At 38.3% G+C, this 24,320-nt stretch overlaps 1 protein-coding gene across 1 annotated transcript in view; it reads left to right on the plus strand.

The window, feature by feature from the left end:
- Positions 1-22,306, plus strand: part of LOC122791025 (galanin receptor type 1-like) — an 823,755-nt gene extending 801,449 nt beyond the window's left edge. Inside the window, exon 3 of the mRNA XM_044058789.1 lies at positions 21,535-22,306. Within this exon, the coding sequence (XP_043914724.1) occupies positions 21,535-21,852 (318 nt within the window). The 3' untranslated portion in view covers positions 21,853-22,306. The remainder of the gene's footprint in view (positions 1-21,534) is intronic.
- The last annotated feature ends 2,014 nt before the right edge of the window (positions 22,307-24,320 follow it).

The following is a 24,320-nucleotide window of genomic DNA, read 5'->3' on the forward strand; positions in this document are numbered from 1 at the left end:
CATACTTCACACAATACGGGTCGATATCTTCGCATTCGCCTAAAGGAATCTTCGCTCTCATAATAGGAACCCTCTATGTATATATATATATATATATATATATATATATATATATATATATATATATATATATATATACATATATATATATATATATATATATAAAAGTAAAACAGCATTTATTGCAAGAAGACGAGTCCCCCCTGCACCCTTACATCACCTGCTAATTATATATAATAATTTCTAGAGCACAAAAACACAGAGTAAGGGTGTACTCGCCAACCACAACAATTGTTTGATCTCAGACACCTGTCAACTAGCTGTTTTGTTGATTATAAATAGTTGACTAACCAGCTATTGACCAAACACATATTTGACCAATGGGATAGAACCCATATGTATATATAGATATATATATATATATATATATATATATATATATATATATATATATATATATATATATATATATATACACACACATTCAAGCCTTCCTTACACTCAAGAATTCAGATGTCTGTGCAGTTACCAAGACATGGTTTCTAGTGGCAGAGAGTATCCAGCAGTGCAAGGTTTCAGTGCCGTCCACACTTTTAGAGCAGTAGCTGCATAGACAAGAGCTAAAGGTGGAGGTGTCTCGATATATATCAATAACAAGCTTACCTCTAGGGTGGTAAAACAGGATGACACCCTGGAGTTCTTCCACATGCAAATTACTATAGACAAAATCCAGTGCCATATCCTAGCCAGTTTATTTTCTCCAAATCTTTTGGGTTTCTGATACTATGACAGGAATGTATCCCATTCCTAAGTCAGAGTAGAATTAGTTCATGAAATCAGTATTATCTCGTTCTTTGACGTTAGCCAGAAGTTATCTTTGTAGCATGTGCAATGTGTCCCGAACTGACTCCTTCTGCAGTTCATACAGATTTACATTTATAGGCAGCATATCTAAATATGACTGCAGATGCTTTTTATTAGACCCAAATCTTGTACTGCTATTGGATCTGTCTGTGTTCTTTCTTCCACGTTGCTCTTGTTTCTACCTGCAAATCCTAGTATTTTATGACTTTGTGTCTCTCTGTACACGAGACACTGTAATTGACAGGTGTAGCTATTTCAATGGTAGTTTTGTATTTTTCTCATGAAATAACTACTAAATATGGTTTTTCTCATATCTATTTTTGAACTGTTGGTAATGGGTGATCCCATCTGATATAAGCTTCATCATTCTCTATAATGCTTCTCAGTTACTTCTATATTTTACTGATTTCACATCCCCAATGCAACAGTCTTGCTACATAATTGTGCATTTCAATCTACAGGCCCTTTGCTGTGAGTATATCACACCCAGCAACAAGGTATGTGTTCATACCTCTCAACCTCGTAATGCAAAACATCTAGGCAAAGCCTGGCAAAATGGGGAACAAAAGCCCAAATATAGGGGCACATTGTAAATACTGTGCTTATAAACCTCAAAAGTTGCTAGAGTAACAGGATTTGTTTTAAAATACATTTTCTAAAGGATTTGAAATCTGAAAGTAAAATGTCTGTCATTATTTAGTAAGTTCAGTCGCCAGATCATCCCAGTGATTTGCCAGAAAATGACACATTTTATGAGGAACAGACCAAAAATACAAGACAAAAATCTGGACATTCTGTGAAACTCTGGGCAGTTGAGAGATATGTATGTGTTTGTTTCCAATTTTGTTTTACAAAACCTACATTTGTCTATTTCTCCCACATGTTCAGTGGACTTTGTAAAACCAACATGTATGTTGTCCACTATCATCTCCTTAACCGCTCCTGCGTCAGATCCTGATCAACATGATGTTGTTCCAGGATATCTCTAGACTTGCCACAATATTTATGGCTTAACATGTATGTTGTCCACTATCATCTCCTTAACCGCTCCTGCATCAGATCCTGATCAGCATGATGTTGTTCCAGGATATCTCTAGACCTGCCACGATATTTATGGCTTAACATGTATGTTGTCCACTATCATCTCCTTAACCGTTCCTGCATCAGATCCTGATCAGCATGATGTTGTTCCAGGATATCTCTAGACTTGCCACGATATTTATGGCTTAACATGTATGTTGTCCAGTATCATCTCCTTAACCGCTCCTGCGTCAGATCCTGATCAACATGATGTTGTTCCAGGATATCTCTAGACTTGCCACGATATTTATGGCTTAACATGTATGTTGTCCACTATCATCTCCTTAACCGTTCCTGCATCAGATCCTGGTCAGCATGATGTTGTTCCAGGATATCTCTAGACTTGCCACGATATTTATGGCTTAACATGTATGTTGTCCACTATCATCTCCTTAACCGTTCCTGCGTCAGATCCTGATCGACATGATGTTGTTCCAGGATATCTCTAGACTTGCCACGATATTTATGGCTTTTCCATATTTCTTTCTCATCTGATCCTTCTCCTTAGATTCTTTCTTTCATTTTTTGGCACAGTTCTGATTTTTGTCTTCTTCTGGTATGATTTCCATTCCCTCTTGACTCTGGGATGCTTCTGATAAACTAATTGGAGAAGTCATCTAGGGCATCCTCATGTTTTAAAGCCATGGACGCAGTCCCACGATCACAGATCTATACGTGTAATTAATTTTCAAGAGGCGCATACCTCTTTCAGAGCGAGGAGTATCTACCCTTGGTATACACTCATTTTTATAAATCATTTGATAAGTGTGAAGTATTTTTCTTGTTTTCCTGTCCCACTGATCCAACACCTTTTGAGGCCAGTCAGTCATACCAAAACTGTAAGTTAGAACAGGAAGGGCAAATTGGTTTAAAGCTTGGACTGTATTCCTATATATTAAGGCTGTTTTCAATATTAGTTTTACTCTTTTGAAGTATTCCTGAGTATTACTGAGTTTTATTAAAATTTGTTCATATTTTATTGCTGATCCTTCAACATTCCCAGATATTAATACACTGCTTCCTACTCATGTTCCTTCATATCACATTCCTGTCCCAAACTGATGTTTTCTTGGTTCTGCAACTGTGCTGCTTGAAATGTTGGCTTTTGCACATTCATCAAGACCAAATGTCATTCTTAATCATCTGAGAAAGTTTTAATGACTTGCAGTTGTGCTTTCAACTTCTCATCTGCTGAACTATGCATTTTAAGTCACCCATAAAAGACAGGCATGGAGTCTTTAAGCAAGGTTATTTTCTGGGAGCCAAACTGTAACCAAAACTTAATCTAAGTAAATATCTTAATGGGTTAAGTGCAAGACAAAAGTGCATCAGTGACAAAGTCACCATGGAATGTCTCCTTTTGAATTTTTATCCCTAGGATAATAATTTGCCCTTTACTGTATCATGGCTTAACTGCAAACTGGTTTGCCACTGTTTCATAGACACTGTAATATAAACTGATCAGTGCAGAGTGTATTTTATACATCCATAAGCACTCCTTTATCTATGAATGTGGGAAGTTGTCAAATGCTTTTTGTAATCTATCCATGCCATACTTAGATTCTTCCTCTTTTTACAATTCTTTATTATATCTTTATTTAAGAGCAGGTGGTCTTTTGCTTCATATGACTTCCTTTTCTTATCCTTTTGTTCTACTGCTATAATTGAGTTTTCTTCTAAATGACTATAAACCCTTTCTGCATCAATTCTAGTAAATACTTTATACGTTGTCCGAAGGAAAGTTATTGGTTTGTAGTATTCAGGATGGCTTACTTGTTCAGTCTTAATGAGGAGTATTATTTTTCTGTTGTTAACCAGGCTGGCGTCTGTTCGGGATGCACATGTAAATAATTCTTACTCAGGGCTAAATCTTTGTGTAAAGATGTCAACACTTTTAGCCAGAAGTTAGGTACTGCATCTTGTCCTGGGGTTTTCCAGTTCGGAGCGTTTCTTAATTTTGTTTCAGTCTTTCTGGCCATTACTTCATCTCATTTCATATCCTGTGCATTTGAACTCCTGTTTCTTTTAATTTTTTTTATCCTTTCAACATCTTTTTTATGTTCCATGTGGTCTTGATAAATATTTCTCCAAAATATGTCTATTCCTTCTTTATTTGGTGGTGTTTTTATTCCTTTTGCTTTGTTTCCCATTTCTCTATAAAACATTTTTGGGTCATCAATAAATTGTCTGTTTTGCCCTTTTTCTTTATATTTGTCTGCATATCTTTTACGTTTTTCTGCCTGTGGTTGTTTCTTTAATGGATTATTTGCAATAGTGTTTGATAGATACACTAGGTCTGTTTTGATATTATGCATTGCTTTTACTACGTGTATTTGTCTTGATATTGTTGTCGATTTGTGCTGTCTTCTATATTCAGCTACAGTGACAGCTGTAGGTCACCCTCCATGTTCCAAGAAGCTCACAATATGTACTTGGACCTAATGGAGATATTTACACCTACTGGAAACATTTACCACCCAAGCTAACTACCCACTCATTTGAGACTTTAATTACCACACTACAGACTGGGAATTCTACACCCCACCTCAAATCTACAGCCACAGAGATTCTTGGAGTATGTAAATAAAAACACCCTTGACCAAATACTGAACACGCCCACTAGTTTCTCCAAATGTCTCGTCCTCCCTGGCAATGTCAGACCATAAAGCTGTCTGTTTCAAAATCAAATTTAACTCCATAATCCCAGTAAAACCAGTAACAGGAACTATTTCAAGGCAAACTACCTTTTATTAAGTTATGGTTTGAAAAAGATTCAGTGTCCGTCCAAACCCAGGGAATACAATAGCTGATGCTGAACTGCTTTAAGAAACTCTGTCCAGCCATGTCAGTGCTCTCTCCAGCCATGTCATTGCTCTGTCCAGCCATGTCATGGCCGCATACAGCCATGTCAATGACCACATAGAGCCATGTCAATGCTCTGTCCAGCCATGTCAATGCTCTGTCCAGCCATTTCAATAACCGCATAGAGCCATGTAATTGCTCTGTCCAGCCATGTCAATGCTCTGTCCAGCCATGTCAGTGACCGCATACAACCATGTCAATGACCACATACAGCCATGTCAATGACCACACAGAACAATGTCAATTCTCTGTCAAGCCATGTCAATGACCGCATAGAGCCCTGTCAATGCTCTGTCCAGTCATGTCAATGACCGCATACAGCCATGTCAATGACCGCATAGAGCCTGCTGTATCTACCAGAAGTAAAAAAAATTCTCCCTGGTAGTGTCCCAAATTAACCATCATATACAACAAAAGGAAAACAATTATGGGAAAAATCAGGACTGGTCCCATAAAGATAAAGAACTCTCTCATTAAACTGGTCAACTAAAAGGGATAATTAGGTCAAAGAAAGACAACTTTGAGGTTACAATAGCCTTCCAGGTGAAACATAACTATAAGGCCTTCTACAGCTATGTCAGAAACTTCAGGGGCAGCACACAGCAATGTGCTGAACTGGTGGTTAATGGTGACACATAGAATGAGCTTGGTGATATAGCAAACATGTTAGCAGACAAATTCAGTTCCAGCCATCCACCAAAAAATACCCTCAAGCATAACCCCTCCAAGCATGTACTGGCTGTGCTCACTAAAGCCAAGAACTCAGCCTTAATGGGCCTTGATAACATCCCAGGATGCCTCCTGAACAGTCTGAAACATGACTTATTAGGACTCCTAGAATCATTATTTAACTGCAGTCTTTAAGCAGGTGCTGTGCCATAAGAATGAAGGACTGTGATTGGTCATTCCCCTTCATAACAGAGGACATAAAACAGATCCTAGAAACTGCACACCAATTAATTTGACTAGTATTATTTGCAAAGCCATGGAAATTATCAGCAAGGACTTAAGAGATGTCTGGACACTGGATCAATCACAGTCTGGCTTTGTCAAAGGAATGCCATGCATACTGAACCTGGTAAACTTCTCTGAAAAGGTCATTAAGGGAGGGAAAATGGCTCATACTGTCTATATAGATCTGGCAAAGCATTCAATACAATATCCCACTAAGGCATTGTTGACAAACTTACAGAACTTGGCAGAGACATCTTTATAGCATTCTGGATGGCTAGCTGGCTCACGGAGAGGACCCAAGAGGTTAAGATTGGTAGTAAGGCTACCTCCACAAAGTGGCTGGTCACCAGTGGAGCCCCTCAGGGTTCTGTGCCAGGGCTGTTCCTCTTTGGCATCTAATTCTATTAGTTCAAAGCCGATGTCAAAGGCCTCTGACTGACAAAGTTCACAGATTATTGCAAACTGGGGGGCAGTCATTGAATCCCCCAGTCAAGAATTATGTTTTATTTGTCCAGTCCACAGGAATGAGCACCATTGCACCTTATTGGAGAAGACCAGTTGGCTTCCCATAGAAGAACAAGTCCAGTTTCTGTTAAACACATCTATATTCAGACTGCTCAGGTTCGGTTATTCCCCTCCTTTTACACATCTCTTCTTTGTGAGAAATACATTGTATAATTTAAGAATTCAGCCAAGCTGTCAGCTGTTAAGACCATCACACACCCACGCCATCACTGAAAATGCTTTCTACAAGGTTGCCTGTGTGCTGTGGCACTCTCTCCACAAGTGATATCTTATTATTACACATCCAACTGAAAAAGAAAAAAAACCCACTCGGTAAATTAATGCTGATGCAAAGGTTTTGATGATGCTGGTTTGCACCTACTGCCATCCCCTATTTGCTTAGTATCATGTTTATTGTTTCCATAGTGTGTCAGTGTTTGCAAAGCAAACCATCAATACATTTACTTTGTGTTTAGATTTACCATTGAAAGAGTTTGCACAGCACAAGGTGTCTAAGTATACTGTTAGAATCTCAGTTTTGTGTTTCTATATCTTTTTATGTAAGCTGCTGACAAGTAAAGCAAGTACTTTATTTGTTTATAATAAATGATGGATTGTTCTGGTTGCTTTGACCTTGTACTTTATTTCTTTATAACAAATGATAGATTGTTCTGGATGCTTTGACCTTGTACTTTATTTGTTTATAAAAAATGATGGATTGTTCTGGATGCTTTGACCTTGTACTTTATTTGTTTATAATAAATGATGGATTGTTCTGGTTGCTTTGACCTTGTACTTTATTTTTTTATAATAAATGATGGATTGTTCTGGATGCTTTGACCTTGTACTTTATTTGTTTATAATAAATGATGGATTATTCTAGATGCTTTGACCTTGTACTTTATTTGTTTATAATAAATGATGGATTGTTCTGGATGCTTTGACCTTGTACTTTATTTGTTTATAAAAAATGATGGATTGTTCTGGATGCTTTGACCTTGTACTTTATTTGTTTATAATAAATGATGGATTATTCTAGATGCTTTGACCTTGTACTTTATTTGTTTATAATAAATGATGGATTGTTCTGGATGCTTTGACCTTGTACTTTATTTGTTTATAATAAATGATGGATTATTCTAGATGCTTTGACCTTGTACTTTATTTTTTTATAATAAATGATGGATTGTTCTGGATGCTTTGACCTTGTACTTTATTTGTTTATAATAAATGACGGATTATTATAGATGCTTTGACCTTGTACTTTATTTTTTTATAATAAATGATGGATTGTTCTGGATGCTTTGACCTTGTACTTTATTTGTTTATAATAAATGACGGATTATTCTAGATGCTTTGACCTTGTACTTTATTTTTTTATAATAAATGATGGATTGTTCTGGATGCTTTGACCTTGTACTTTATTTGTTTATAATAAATGATGGATTATTCTAGATGCTTTGACCTTGTACTTTATTTTTTTATAATAAATGATGGATTGTTCTGGATGCTTTGACCTTGTACTTTATTTGTTTATAATAAATGATGGATTATTCTAGATGCTTTGACCTTGTACTTTATTTTTTTATAATAAATGATGGATTGTTCTGGATGCTTTGACCTTGTACTTTATTTGTTTATAAAAAATGATTGATTGTTCTGGATGCTTTGACCTTGTACTTTATTTTTTTATAATAAATGATGGATTGTTCTGGATGCTTTGACCTTGTACTTTATTTGTTTATAATAAATGACGGATTATTCTAGATGCTTTGACCTTGTACTTTATTTTTTTATAATAAATGATGGATTGTTCTGGATGCTTTGACCTTGTACTTTATTTGTTTATAATAAATGATGGATTATTCTAGATGCTTTGACCTTGTACTTTATTTTTTTATAATAAATGATTGATTGTTCTGGATGCTTTGACCTTGTACTTTATTTTTTTATAATAAATGATGGATTGTTCTGGATGCTTTGACCTTGTACTTTATTTGTTTATAATAAATGACGGATTATTCTAGATGCTTTGACCTTGTACTTTATTTTTTTATAATAAATGATGGATTGTTCTGGATGCTTTGACCTTGTACTTTATTTGTTTATAATAAATGATGGATTATTCTAGATGCTTTGACCTTGTACTTTATTTTTTTATAATAAATGATGGATTGTCCTGGATGCTTTGACCTTGTACTTTATTTGTTTATAATAAATAATTGATTGTTCTGGATGCTTTGACCTTGTACTTTATTTGTTTATAATAAATGACGGATTATTCTAGATGCTTTGACCTTGTACTTTATTTGTTTATAATAAATGATGGATTATTCTGGATGCTTTGACCTTTAGATATGTTCTGATATTATACTAAAGTATTTTAATTGATTATTAGAAATAAGTACTGTGAGTTTCAGTAATATATCTGATGATAGACTGTACAAGCATTTTGGTTGTTTTTAATATTGGATGGATACTCTTGGTTCTTGGTTCTTTTAGTAGCTTTATTTTGATACTGTATTCTAGTAGCTAGATGATTATTAGAAACGGGTATTTTGTTTGATTTATTAAATTACTTTCACTGCTACATACTTTGACTGAGCCTCCCACCCCTCAATTTCTACTCACACTTCTTTACAGCCAGTCTGCAAACTCTAATAAATCTCACCATATTCACTTGCTCCATCCAGTCGTACTTACTGTCTCCAGCTCCTGCACTTGCCTTTCCCCTCCACATTACTTACAACTATTGGTCTGCTTTCCCGTGCTCTCTTTCTTCCTTGCACTCTGAAATTTCCACAAAACCACAATGTACTAGTACTGTTTTGCCTGGTAATTTCATTACATCCCATCCAGGCATGACGGTGTTATACTGCAGTTCTGATCTAAATGAATGTTTTAGGTTGTATTGAAATTCCATATCACTTTGCATAGATGAACTTGTTCCTGATATAAAGAGTGTTTTGCACTGTATATAAAATCCCTTGTGTGAATCTTTGTCTCATACCTCTCAACTGTCCGGATTTTCCCAGCATATCCAGATTTTTGGCTCATATTTTTGGTCTGTTCCTCCTAAAATTTGTGGTTTTCTGGCAAATCACGGGGATTATCTGAGAATTGAAGTTACTAAATAATGACATGCATTTGACTTTCAGACTTCAAATCTTTCAGAAAATGTATGTTAAAACAAATCATGTTACTCTAGCAACTTTCTAAAATTATAAGCACAGTATTTACAATGTGTCCCTATTTTAGGGCCTTTGCTCCCCCATTTTGTCAGGCTTTGTCCATATTTTTTGCACTAAGAGGTTGAGAGGTATGCTGTCAGTAAAAATCTAAATCTCATAATGTTAATTACTCACTTCCATGCTAACCCTTTATATTACTCATTGTCATGCCTGTTACCTCTGTTTATGTTACACCTCATAATGCATGTCTGTGTGCATTATGTAATATGGAAACCAGTCTACACCTGTTATGAAAATACTTCACTTCAGGTTGTAAATTTCGGTTAGTGTAATGGAGATCTTTTCCCTGGCCTATGATAAAACATTTTTTTTGTACCCCAGCTGGACTGTCCTAGTAAGCAAAATGTAATTTATTTTATTTATTTTTTATTTATTTTACATTTGGTTACCAGGAAAGTCTGACTGGACACGTCCTTTTTCCTTCCTTAATAACTACCATAGTCCTTCCCCAACTCCATTTGTAAAACTTAAGGGGGAATCCATCTGGTCTTCTAGCTTTTCTCTGTTTCACCTTTTAGCTAGGTTTCCTCATCTCTTCCACTGTTATGTCTGTGCCCATAATTTTTCTCTGTTTCTGGTTTAATGTGTATTTCCTTGCTCTCTGTACAAATTCACAGTTATTCTGTTGGACTCCCCATCTCCTGTCTTTCTGTTTACTTATTTACAGTATTTTTTGAAGCAGACCCTGATTCCCTGATCGCTGTCCTTCATTCCTTCCATATTCACATCCCTGATCGCTGTCCTTCATTCCTTCCATATTCACATCCCTGATCCCCTGATCGCTGTCCTTCATTCCTTCCATATTCACATCCCTGATCCCCTGATTGCTGTCCTTCATTCCTTCCATATTCACATCCCTGATCCCCTGATTGCTGTCCTTCATTCCTTCCATATTCACATTCTTGATCCCCTGATCACTGTCCTTCATTCCTTCCATATTCACATCCCTGATCCCCTGATCGCTGTCCTTCATTCCATCCATATTCACATCCCTGATCCCCTGATCGCTGTCCTTCATTCCTTCCATATTCACATCCCTGATCGCTGTCCTTCATTCCTTCCATACTCACATCCTTGATCCCCTGATCGCTGTCCTTCATTCCTTCCATATTCACATCCCTGATCCCCTGATTGCTGTCCTTCATTCCTTCCATATTCCCATCCCTGATCACTGTCCTTCATTCCTTCCATATTCACATCCTTGATCCCCTGATCGCTGTCCTTCATTCCTTCCATATTCACATCCCTGATCGCTGTCCTTCATTCCTTCCATATTCACATCCCTGATCCCCTGATCGCTGTCCTTCATTCCTTCCATATTCCCATCCCTGATCGCTGTCCTTCATTCCTTCCATATTCACATCCCTGATTCCCTGATTGCTGTCCTTCATTCCTTCCATATTCCCATCCCTGATCACTGTCCTTCATTCCTTCCATATTCACATCCTTGATCCCCTGATCGCTGTCATTCATTCCTTCCATATTCACATCCCTGATCGCTGTCCTTCATTCCTTCCATATTCACATCCCTGATCCCCTGATCGCTGTCCTTCATTCCATCCATATTCACATCCCTGATCCCCTGATCGCTGTCCTTCATTCCTTCTATATTCAGATCCCTGATCCCCTGATTGCTGTCCTTCATGCCATCCATATTCACATCCCTGATCGCTGTCCTTCATTCCTTCCATATTCATATCCTTGATCCCCTGATCGTTGTTCTTCATTCCTTCCATATTCACATCCCTGATCGCTGTCCTTCATTCCTTCCATATTCACATCCCTGATCCCTTGATTGCTGTCCTTCATTCCTCCCATATTCACATCCCTGTTCCCCTGATCGCTGTCCTTCATTCCATCCATATTCACATCCCTGATCTCCTGATCACTGTCTTTCATTCCATCCATATTCACATCCCTGATCCCCTGATCACTGTCCTTCATTCCTTCTATATTCACATCCTTGATCCCCTGATCGCTGTCCTTCATTCCTTCCATATTCACATCCCTGATCGCTGTCGTTCATTCCTTCCATATTCACATCCCTGATCCCCTGATCGCTGTCTTTCATTCCATCCATATTCACATCCCTGATCCCCTGATCGCTGTTCTTCATTCCTTTCATATTCACATCCTTGATCCCCTGATCGCTGTCCTTCATTCCTTCCGTATTCACATCCCTGATCGCTGTCCTTCATTCCTTCCATATTCACATCCCTGATCCCCTGATTGCTGTCCTTCATTCCTTCCATATTCACATCCCTGATCCCCTGATCGCTGTCCTTCATTCCTTCCATATTCACATCCCTGATCACTGTCCTTCATTCCTTCCATATTCACATCCCTGATCCCCTGATCGCTGTCCTTCATTCCTTCCATATTCACATCCCTGATCCCCTGATCGCTGTCCTTCATTCCTTCCATATTCACATCCTTCCCTCTTTGTTTATGTTTGTATTATTTTGCCAATTGCTTTCCTGTTGTCTCTTCTATAATTTACTAACAATCGTTATAGTACCATTTTGCTAACAACTGTTTCAGTACCGTTGCACTTTTACTGCAGCTTCTGTTCGCCTTTTTTCTTATTGCCCTTCTCATTGATTATGTCCTGTTTTCTAAATCGCCACTGTTTTTTTCTCCATTTCTTCTCTTTTTTCACTTCCCCCTTCTTCCTCCCTTCCACTTTAATTATTTTCTGTTTAATTTCTACTTTTATTCCACTCCACTGGTGCTTCTCCCGGTACTTTTCATTCTCCATGCACTTTGTACTCATTAATTCTTTTGATTGTTTCCTGGACTCAGAGTATTTCCATTTATAGCTGTCTGATCGCATTTCCTGGTACAAACTGCTAGTATTGTGAGGTCTGAGATGAACCTTTCCATTCTCACTATACTCACCAAACTCCCAATGACTGTGTTCTTTCCTAGTATCCCTTCTAGCCTGCTAGTTTGTACCAAACAATTTTTGCACATTCCCTCCATATATCCTTTAACCCCATCCCCCATCCCCCATCCATCATGACCATCCCCAGAGTCCATCTTAGTTTAACATTGTACTGCTTTTTAACAAACAGCCTGTCTTTCTTCAGGTCTCTGATGACATTAAAGTCCAGCCCAGCCTCAGTTGTATTCCTTACCTTGTCTTTTTGCTGTTTCCAATTTACAAAAAGTCCCTAAAGAAATCTTCCTTGTGTGTTTGGTGCATTGCTATATCTCATTGTCCATCTGTTCCCCCTCTGTCCCCTTGCCACATGATCCATCTCCCTAGTCCACTTTTCACCACCATCTCCGTAAGTGTCTGAAGTGCTTTTCTCATTTTGTAGCTATTCATCTCTTTCTGCCTCCTGCTTTATCTATCTCCCCTTTGGGTGTTCTGTGCTTAGTATTTTGTCCCCTTTTCTCACCCTCAGTTTAATTTCCTTCACCCCCTCCCCGGTACCTACAGTGCTATCTATCCTTTTTCTTTTTATTGGATTTGAGGACAACCTTTGGCCTGTTTTTCTATCTTCAGCATCAGTACTTTTCCTCCCCACTTGTCCCACACCATTAGGGCAACCTTCCTTTCCCTGGCTGCCACCTTGCCCAAGATGACAAGACATTCTTTGACAGTAGTGTATGCTCATCCTCCATCTCTTTCTCCCTTTTAGCCTGAGGTTGCTCCCTGTGTGTGTCCCCCGAATTAGACTTCTGTCCTCCTGCTCCTGGTAGCTTCTTCCTTACTCTCAATGCTCTTGTTTGCCATTTCTGTCTCCATCTTTGCATTCCCATGTCCTTCTACCACTAGTTCTGCAGTGTGCTTCATGGTGGGTTAGCTTACTGCATTTCTGTCTTTCTGTTAATAGCTGTCAGCTCTCCCCATTCTAATGCATGTACAGTCAAACCCAGACAAGTGATTACGTTGCTGTTTCCCCTTCTCTTGTGTCTCTCCCCAGTGCCTTGTAATTATAGTTATAATTTCTCTATATACAATCTTTTATGACTGTTCTACACTTTATCCATGCTTTGGTTTCCATCTTTGTTCTTTGTTAATTTACATATTGTACACAGTTCTATATCTTTCATGCATCTATAATACTCAGAGCTCAATTGTGCTTCCAGTGTTCACCTTTTTAGATCAAACTCACTCTTGCTTGTCCGCTGAATGTCTTTGCACTGAGTGTCATGCAGAGCCTTATCATGGTCAAGTGGAGCCCTAGACAGGATAATGGTTGGGCCCCCCTCCCACAGCAATTTCAGGGTCCCATTACTTGGTTATTTCTCCCCAGTTACCATAAATACTGTTCAAACCTCTCAGTATGCATACTATTTCTTCCTTACATCTACAATGATTACAGATATTTGGATTTAGTTTAAAGCTTTTGTTTCAAATTTTATCCATCCAGTCATCCCGAACCCCTTTTTCTCAGTGATAACTATTTGTTAAACAAAACAATATAGCCTCAGAATAAAAACAGACTCAGTATTAACAATAAACTTCTCTACCTTTGAAACTCACATTCATTGAAATGGCATTAAAACCGACATTCAAAGGAAATGCATTTGGCCGGGTGAGGATTAAGTTTACCTTTGGGCTGTTTTCAAACTATACATCCCTTGTACACATTTGCAGGACCATGCATACATGTATGTGTACTTTGATTCACTTCTCTGACTGTATTAAATTATATTCCTTGTATAATACAACACCAATTGTTAGAATGTGTTTTAAATTTGTAGTTTTGAACATTTTTCTAGTAAGCAATGAAACAAAAAACTCCCTCCCACATTGTCTTTGGACTCTATTTCCCATCTGTTTCATGCACAAAATAAAAGGTCATAATTCTTCTGTTTCAGCACACACATACATACATATATACATACATACATATGTGGGTGCGCACACACACACACACACACACACACACACACACACACACACACACACACACAGACACACAGACACACACACACACACACACACACACACACACACACACACACACACACACACACACACACACACACACACCTAATCACTAAAGGGTTCGCTTCCAGATCAAAAGAGGTCATTGTGCCCCTCTACTCATCACTCATCAGACCCATCATAGAGTACAACTCCCCATTTGGGATGTACCTTACAAGACACCTGCAACAGCTGGAAAGACCACAGAAGTACCTCACCAAGAGGATTACTGGCCTCAAACAGATGCCCTATGCAGCTCGACTGAAGAAACTCCAGTTGTACTCGGTTGCATACCGCCTACTCAGAGGTGATCTCTGCCTGACATACAAGGTCATGTCCAACCCAGAATTGCTAGACATGCTCCACCTGAAGAAAACCTTATCCCCTCGAGCCACGCGCTTTAGGGATCTAAACCTCACCACAACAATAGATAGGACATTCTGGAATAGGACGTGCTGGAGGGATAGATTTCTGTCCCAGAGATTTCCCATGCATTGGAACAAGATCCCAATCTACATTAGGCAGAGCTCCCCGCTAACACTCTTCAAAAGAAACCTTGACGAGTGGATGGGAAACAGAAAGTTTACCTCGGGGATCACTTCAATGGCTCTGCTGGACAGAGGCACAGGGAACTAATCTAAGGGGGCGGCGAAAACCAACACATTCTGGCTAGGCTTATAAATGCCTTCGGGGAGATAGCCTAGTACCAACCTATGAACCTATGAAAACACACACGCGCATGCATGCACACACACACACACACACACACACACACACACACACACACACACACACGCACACACGCACACACACACACACACACACACACACACACACACACACACACACACACACATACACACACACAAGCACATGCACACACAGCAAAACCTCTTCCTGGATTATTTCTTTTTTCACAGATGATGCTAAAACAGTTTCTTTTAATATTAATGAACACTGAATGGTCCCATTAAAGGATATGTTTGTGAACAGCTTTTTTTAAAAAAATAAAACAGCGAATACAATGATTTGAAAACTAAATAAATGCTGGCATATTTTCCTAACATCATCGAAAACATAAAAATATTTAAAGCAGATAAGATTGTGACTATGGTCGTAAATTTTCTGGAACATGAGTCACAAGAAACGATACCCAGTATAAATGTCCCCTGTCTTTTTTTTAAGTGCAGTCTTGTACGCGGCCAGCAAGTATTAAGCTTGGATTAGTTAGACTACTGTTTGACACAATTCAGTTGTACATGTCATTATCTGACCTGCTTATTTCCAACTCCATTAACTATATATTTTTCCATAACATGGCCTTTCTCTGCTCACAACCCAACCTCATTCCTCTTTTTTATCTCTCTACTAAGTCAACTGCAACAATACAAGTACTGACTCAACCATTGCCACAGGATCCAAGATACATTTCTATCAAGAATCATGTAAGATCAGTAGACTATCCAAGATGAAGATGCCATTTTTCCAGGCTATTTTTTACTTACAAGACTGACCCTTTCAAAGTCATTCCCCATTTCCTGTTCTTCATGGGTAACTCATCATTGTTTCACCACTGAACTGCCCTGCTAACTTTACTTGACTTTAGTCAGGAGTACGACACTGAAAAATAAATGAGAAAAAGACAGGTCCGCGATGTAACAACATCATGTAAAAAGACAGGTCCGCAGTATAACGACATAATGTAAAAAGACAGGTCCATGGTGTAACGACATAATGTAAAAAGACAGGTCCACGGCATAAAGACATAATGTAAAAAGACAGGTCCGCGGTGTAACGACATAATGTAAAAAGACAGGTCCGCGGTGTAACGACATAATGTAAAAAGACAGGTCCATGGTGTAATGACATAATGTCCTGATTCCAACCAAGCAACCCAAGTTCTCTTAGGAGTTTGGATGGTGGAGAAGCCAGCGGGACAGGAATGAAGAGGCTATGCCTACTCACCTCTTTCAGTGGGGAAGGGATTGGGAGCACATGTCATGGGTGAATATTCCACATTTTAATCCCTTGCAGAGACCAGAGAACATACCAAAGGGCTTTCTATAAATTGTACAGGGCCTTTGATAGCTCCGCCATCTGTTTTGCATCACTCCATGCTTACTCCTTGGATGTATATCATCTTGCATGTGAAGATGGTAGATGCAGGGCCATAGAAACAAAAAACAAGTTCCGTGCATAAATTACAACACTACTTCCAGTGCGCTTGACTCACCTGTAAGAAGGAATGGACCATAGAGCTCCTCCTCCTTGGACAATAAATGAACCAGTTCAGTGGCTGGGTGGACACCTGGTGGTCAGAAGAGACCACAAACAAAGTAATAAGTAAATGCAGCACAAAAATAATCCTATAATATATAATCATATAACTGTGGTAAATAAATACATATGATATATCATATAACTATGGTAAATAAATACATGTGATATATCATATAACTGTGGTAAATAAATACATGTGTTATATAACTGTGGTAAATAAATACATGTGATATATCATATAACTGTGGTAAATAAATGCATGTGTTATATCATATAACTGTGGTAAATAAATACATGTGTTATATCATATAACTGTGGTAAATAAATACATGTGATATATCATATAACTGTGGTAAATAAATACATGTGATATATCATATTACTGTGGTAAATAAATACATGTGATATATCATATAACTGTGGTAAATAAATACATGAGATATATCATAAAACTGTGGTAAATAAATACATGCGATATATCATAAAACTGTGGTAAATAAATACATGCGATATATCATATAACTGTGGTAAATAAATACATGTGATATATCATATAAATGTGGTAAATAAATACATGTTTTATATCATATAACTGTGGTAAATAAATACATGTGTTATATCATATAACTGTGGTAAATAAATACATGTGATATATCATTTAACTGTGGTAAATAAATACATGTGTTATATCATATAACTGTGGTAAATAAATACATGTGTTATAAGTCACAGAGTACGTGGTGTCTTAGCCGGCCTTAGGCATAGGCCAACACATTGCTGTGTGCTGCCTTTGAAGTTTCTGACATAGCTGTAGAAGGCCTTACAGTTATGTTTCACCTGGGAGGCTGTCGTAACCTCAAAGTTGTCTTTCTTTGACCTATATAGCCCTCTTAGTTGACCAGTTTAACAAGAGAGCTCATTATCTTTATGGGACCGTTCCTGATTTTTCCCATAATTGTTTTCCTTTTGTTGTACATGATGGTTAATTTGGGATGCTACCAGGGGCACTTTTTCGGTATTTATTTGGTGTAGGTAGACCAGGATGGGGACACTGGGTCATGTGGTGGCTTTACCATAGAGCCCTTTTTCCTAAGGCCGCTCCTGCCTGGTGTTTGCCTGGTCTTCCCTTAAGTAAGATTGTTCCACATTGTTATGCTTTTCTCACTTAGGAGAGGGTGATATTATCAAATGTACAACAATTACAATAATTAGCTTTTTTTGCCACATGCTGCAGAAGTGGGGATGCCAGTGTCATTACTATTTTTATTTGATTTGTGTATTACAAGATATTTCAAAGACTTCAATGAATCCCAAGTCTTTGGACGAAGGATGCAGAATAGTATTGCATCTCTAAATTCTGCTTTGCAGTGACAAGAAGCTTAGTTATGACGTGATGGACAGTGCTTAATAGTATGTGAAATTTAAGGGTGTAAAGGGTGTGCACTATGGAAAGCAACGTTGAAGTGAAGCATCTTATGACCTGCAGAAGTTGTAGAAAATGCATTTAAAGAAACTCTGGAGAAGTTAAAGCTTTGAAGGGTGACACTGAAATGTTATAAGGCAACAGATTGTCAAAATGATTAATTTTATTACGGTGCTTGAGAACAGGTAACCATATCCATCAACACCTGTTTCATTAACAGGAGACTTCTAAGAATTTGTCCCCTAACCCTAAAGGTGATGCAGTCTCACAGGTAATTATTTAAGGATGCAAAACAAAAGTTTCTGTGGGGTGTGAGGGATTTTCTCAACCCACTTTACCTGGGGAAGTCATTTTACAGTTTTTATCCAGGAAAATTTATGGAGTTGTCCCATTCATTAAATGAAACAATGGAAACCACCATATCATTTTAAGAATGTTATTGTTATACACAAAGCCAGTGGTCTCAATTAGCATTAGTATATTTAATTTTCAGTCAAAACAAACCTTTGATTCCTTTCACGTATGTAACATGCACATTTTATTTACTTAGAATTTTTGGTTACATGAAAGGGCTAAAGAAGAGGAGGGTGCACAAACAGGCTAAGGTATCTGAAGTTTTGAACAGCTTATGTTGTTAGATTGTTAAATGTTTTCCCTTTTTTTATGAATATACAAGCTTGCAGACTGGTTAGAAGTGTACCTGTGATGCTAGATATGTTCTGCGGTAATGTGATTGGTTGCTGTGCAGATCCTGAATGAGATTTCTTTGCATTAGCAACTAGAATGCATGACTGTAAATTAGCCAAGTAAGCAGTTTTAACAACTATTAGTGGGTGCCCTACCAACCTTATTATATGTGTTGTGCAAACTCGTTCAAAAAATACAAGCTCAGTTATAGACACAGACATAACTACACATATATGCAGCACACAGTCAAAACAGGTATACAATAAGTTAGACTCACAAGGAGTAAACAGAAATACTTACCCAAGCAGCTGTCTGAGTAGGGAGAGGCAGACTACAGCAGAACTGCTGTAATTTGCACAGATTTACCTACAGAGACAGTTTGCTAGCCTTGAATAGATCAGTTATGTAGTTGTTGCATTGTGTTACCATAGCCTTGCAGAGTGCAGCCACCTATGAATCTTTCTGTTACATAAGACTACATGCAGAGATGTACAGCACATTGCACATGGGCCTCATGCAGAGATGTACACTACAGTGAACATGGGCCTCATGCAGAGATGTACACCACAGTGCACATAGGCCCCATTTAGAGATATACACCACAGTGCACATGGACCTCATGCAGAGATGTATACCACAGTGCACATAGGCCCCATTTAGAGATGTACACCACAGTACACATGGGCTTCATGCAGAGATGTACACCATATTGCACATGGTCTTCATGCAGAGATGTACACCACAGTGCTCATGGGCCTCATGCAGACATGTACACCACAGTGCACATGGACCTCATGCAGAGATGCACACCACGTGCACATTGGCCTCATGCAGAGATGTACACCACAGTGCACATGGGCCTCATGTAGAGATGTACACCACAGTGCACATGGACCTAAATTGCATAAAGTACTGCATTGACATATGGCATCAAAAACCCTCCCTGCTCTCTACACATTGCTGCACATCTGAGCAGTGAAGGCTTTTTGAATCAACACCCCCTTATGCAGTGTGCAGGTAAGTATGAATACCAACTCATGACAGTTTTCCTACAGTTTATGCATCTGAGAATTGCTTGAAAACTACAATTAGAGGGTGTTTACTAACATGTTGTAGATGGCATTCATGTAGTATAAGGGAAGGTCAGACTTTGTCATCCAATATTTTCGGTGTTCTGATTGGATGTGTCATCATCATCATCATCATCCCCCTTTTTCCCATTTCTACATGGTGGTCATAGTGTCACATCAACATTAGTCAATCTAACCAATCATCTAGACTCAATGTTTTCAACACTGAGTGGCTAGCCCTGATGTGGTGAGGTATCTGGCCAGAGAAATCACCAGTTTCTACAATACTGTAATTCTGCTTCATCTTCATTATGGAGCAGTGTTACGATGTTGTATTACATCAAAGTGGAAGACTACTTCAAGGAAAAAAAATATTTCCCAACCACACACAAACTGACAATGTATTCCTAATATGCAACATACCACTAGTGGTAAAGCCCATTGCAAATACTTTTCATACTTGCTAGATATCATTAAAAATGCCTTTGAGGTTTTATGGTATGCCAGGAGTCTGCATGCCCTCCCTGTGTCCACATTGGTTTCCACTGGATGCTCTATTTTCCTCCCAGTTTCCAAAGACACACAGTAGATGGACTGGGCACTCTAAACTGGCCATAGGCATCAGTGTGCATGCAAGTGTATGGTGTGGAAGAACTATCATGGCAGGACTAGTCACCCAGCAGTGTGAACCTTGGCTCTTGGTGATTGTCATTGTTGAAGTGATACCCCGACCCCATGTGCAAATGTGGGAAAAGGGGTTGTGGACTGATGGCTCGAGTAGCCAATATGAGCCTGTAAGAGACATATAACTCTTACCAGAATGTCGTAAGTAATTAACCCCTCTGTGGTGTGAAGTGTTGCACCTCTTACAGCCTGCACACATCCTTGCACTCCAGACTATCTTCTGAAAAATTAACTTAAAAAGCATAATCTAATCAAGGTTTTTCTGCTGCAGGACATTCTAGATTAACAATCTTAATATTTTAATAAATCCTTGCCATTTCTATTTCTGCCTGTAATAAGGTGGTAAGTCATTTAGTTAAAAAGTGAGACCCATGAAAGTTCTGGATGCTATAAGGAGCTATGGGTGTTAACTGAGAGTATACAAAAAAGGTGCTAGAGGCTTGAATGAGTTAAACATGTTTCTACTGTTGCATTTATCTAATGGTAGTATAACACACCTATTGTGGATGATTCTTTGACAATCTTGGGTCACAAGCTCTATCTGTATTCCCCCATTCATTGTTTATACCACTTATCACCACCAGAAAGTATTAATGATTTTCCCTTTAACTTGCACTTTATCAACTTAATCCACGATAATAAATTATAACCATGTAACATTCAGTGAATCCGATATCAGTGACTTGCAGAACGGCATGGGGTTTCACTTTCTCACCTGTTACCTATTTCACAACCTGTGTGTTGCTCCAAACATGCTAACCATGGTATTATCTGTACTTGCTAATATTGCACTTGAGTTAAATGCATGTGTTGTTTTTCACACATTTAGTAATCTTTCTATAAATGCACGGTACCTAATTTCAATTCTGCAAGGTAGCTTAACTCGCTGCTTGTAGTATGTTTCACTTCACCATTATTTTTCTTTTGTTTCAGACGACTCAAACTGTTTTAGTAGTGGTTGCTGTTTTCTCCATATCCTGGCTTCCACACCATGTAATTAGTATGTGGGCGGATTTTGGCACCTTCCCCCTTAATGATGCCTCCTTTGCTTTCCGAATTATATCGCATTGTCTGGCTTATGGCAACTCCTGTGTCAACCCCATCATCTATGCTTTCTTGTCCGAAAACTTCAGGAAGGCCTACAGAGAGGTGTTTCATTGTCGAATCGTCAACCCTGTTTCTTCAGAGGACAACAATGTTGGTAGCAAAGTGGAGAGCATTACCGTTTCTCAATCCATCACAAACATGTAAAGAATTCTTCATTTTTAAACATTGTGGGAAAACACGTGACCATAATCTTGGCAAATAAAAACTACACACTGGCTTAATTTCTACAGTTTAACAGATTGAATAAATTCCACAAGTAGCTTTGTTTTCTGGTGTCTCTAAGAGTAGTGTGTGATCCATTTCAGAAAGTAAAAAAAAAAAACCTTCAGTTTACTGAACTGCTATAAATAAGTGATGTCATTGAAAGGCAAAAATGTTTCTAAAGTTTTCACTTTATTCATCTGGAACATTTACAGTGTAAGTGGGCACTATTCCTTTTCTCCCACACTGTGATCTATCTAGTAGAGACAGAGTGTTAATGACTTATGACTAGAGTGCTGTCATGGATTACGGCAGATCATCTGCTTCCTGATATATTAATACATTTCGTAGTTGTTAAAGCCAAGCATGTGTTGTTAATAAAGTGTGAGTCTCTATATCTACAGAAGTAGCTCTAGTCTGGGAAACTGCACTGGAAACAAATGCCGATAGAAGGCAAGGGAACAACACAATGTCAAGCCTTCTTTTTCACTATAAATGTTTTATTATTTATTTTGCTATGGAGTAATTATGATAATGCAAGCAAAGATGTCATATGATGTCATACAAAGGCATTTGGCGAGGTGATGATGTAACCAAAGGGCCAAAAGGTTCACAGAATTTCTTTGCAGTAAACAGGTTAAGAAACAAACAAACAATGAAATGAAAGCAGTAGAACACACGTATAAAGCAGACCAGAGTTGGCTTTTAATATCAACATATCAGCGATGGAAGAGATCACTAAAGCAGAACAGTTGACAGGAATTGTTTGACTTCTATCCAAAAGACGGGGATCGTTTTGTTAATACTTGCATAAGAGCTTGGAATAGGATATTCAGTTGCAAACTTTATTTTAATGCTTTGCAGTATTTTGCCTAATGAGAATTTAATATGAGGAGGAAAAATGATTGTTTTTTTAATGTATGCCATATAATCCCATTTTTCATGCAACTCCTTTAGGTAGCTTCCACCTATGCAGAATTTGATGATCTCTAGGATTTGAAATCAAAAGTAACATATGGACAGAATCAACAACTTGTGTATAATTCACACACAGTGACTTGTGACAGCTCAACAAAACTTAAGGATGAGGGTTAGAAGCTGTCCTAACAGTCACAAAATAATTATGCTGATTGCCATAGCATGCTTAAAACATTCTCTGTGCATATCGGTGTGCATGTATGTGAGCGCACATGTGTGTGGTATGTGTGTGTGTGCATGTGCGTGTGCGTGTATTTTTGCCATAGTACAGATGAAAGTGAAACAGTATTTTTAAACTATCACACGGGCACCTAAATTCGTTTTAGTCCTATCAGAAAAAGATGTTGTCATTTTTCAGTTTCAATATAAAGAGTACGGACTGCACAAGGAGTCTAATGTTTTCAGATGGTAACAATGTTTTGTCTCAAATCATGTTAATCTGAATTATGAAGTGATCAACAAGTTTTGAAATGGCAAGTTTGTCTTGGGGTGAGGAGCAAATGTGCTTTAAAAATACTTTAATGAGTATTTATAACTGAGCAGTATGGTTTGAATGCATTTTGTGACCGAGGATAATTTTTTTCTGGAGTTTTCAACCAGAGGTTCAGGAAGCCCCTTTACAGTACTGTTATGCCACTACGCATGTGTGACCTGATTATGTTAGCTTTGCAATGGATCCAGAATAAAGACAAGAAGCATAGCCGGCTTTAGGCACCATCGAACCCTGCGGTCACTGGGGGCCCTCAGTTCCTGTGGGGCCCCCAACCACAGCAAGTTATGTTATCCTGATAATTTGAAACGTGTCTGTCAAACCAGCAAAAGCTAGTACATCAATCTTGTATACTTAAGAAACCAGGTGGATAATAATTCTTATTTGTGTCTCCTTTAAAATTCAAAGATATCTCCGGTTATAGTAACAGTATTTTATCAGGTAACAGGCTTCACAATTCCATTAAATATTTTACCACTGATGTAGTGCCACAAACCCTACTGGTGGACATTATTTCCACTAAAACTAACAACATAGCCAGCATTAGGTACCTGCAGTACCCATGACTGGAGGGGGTCATTTAGTCATCCTTGACTGTGTGGGGGCCCCACAAAAGCTGCTGCTTTTTGGGAAAAATAAGGATTAAAAAATTTATTAATTTCACGATTATGGTCCTTAACCTGAACATGGCTGCGATATGACCCTTTTAGGATAAAGCTGATAATGGACAGGAGCAAGATAAGCACTAGAGAGATCAATAGCCCAGAGTGACCGATCGCCGTGCAGACCTTCCTCAGGGATGGTTTCTCTTTCATGGAGTTTTACAAATACTGGCAGAAAACCCGATACTATAGCTCTCAACTTCTTTGCAGAAGAATTCATCTCGGTGCCAAAAATAATAGCAGAATAAAGTCTGAAAATCACGAACACAGTTTAAATATTA

The sequence above is a fragment of the Protopterus annectens genome, chromosome 16.part0 (genome assembly GCF_019279795.1).
Source record: "Protopterus annectens isolate FY-2018-M chromosome 16.part0, PAN1.0, whole genome shotgun sequence".
In the NCBI taxonomy this organism is placed as follows: Eukaryota; Metazoa; Chordata; order Ceratodontiformes; family Protopteridae; genus Protopterus; species Protopterus annectens.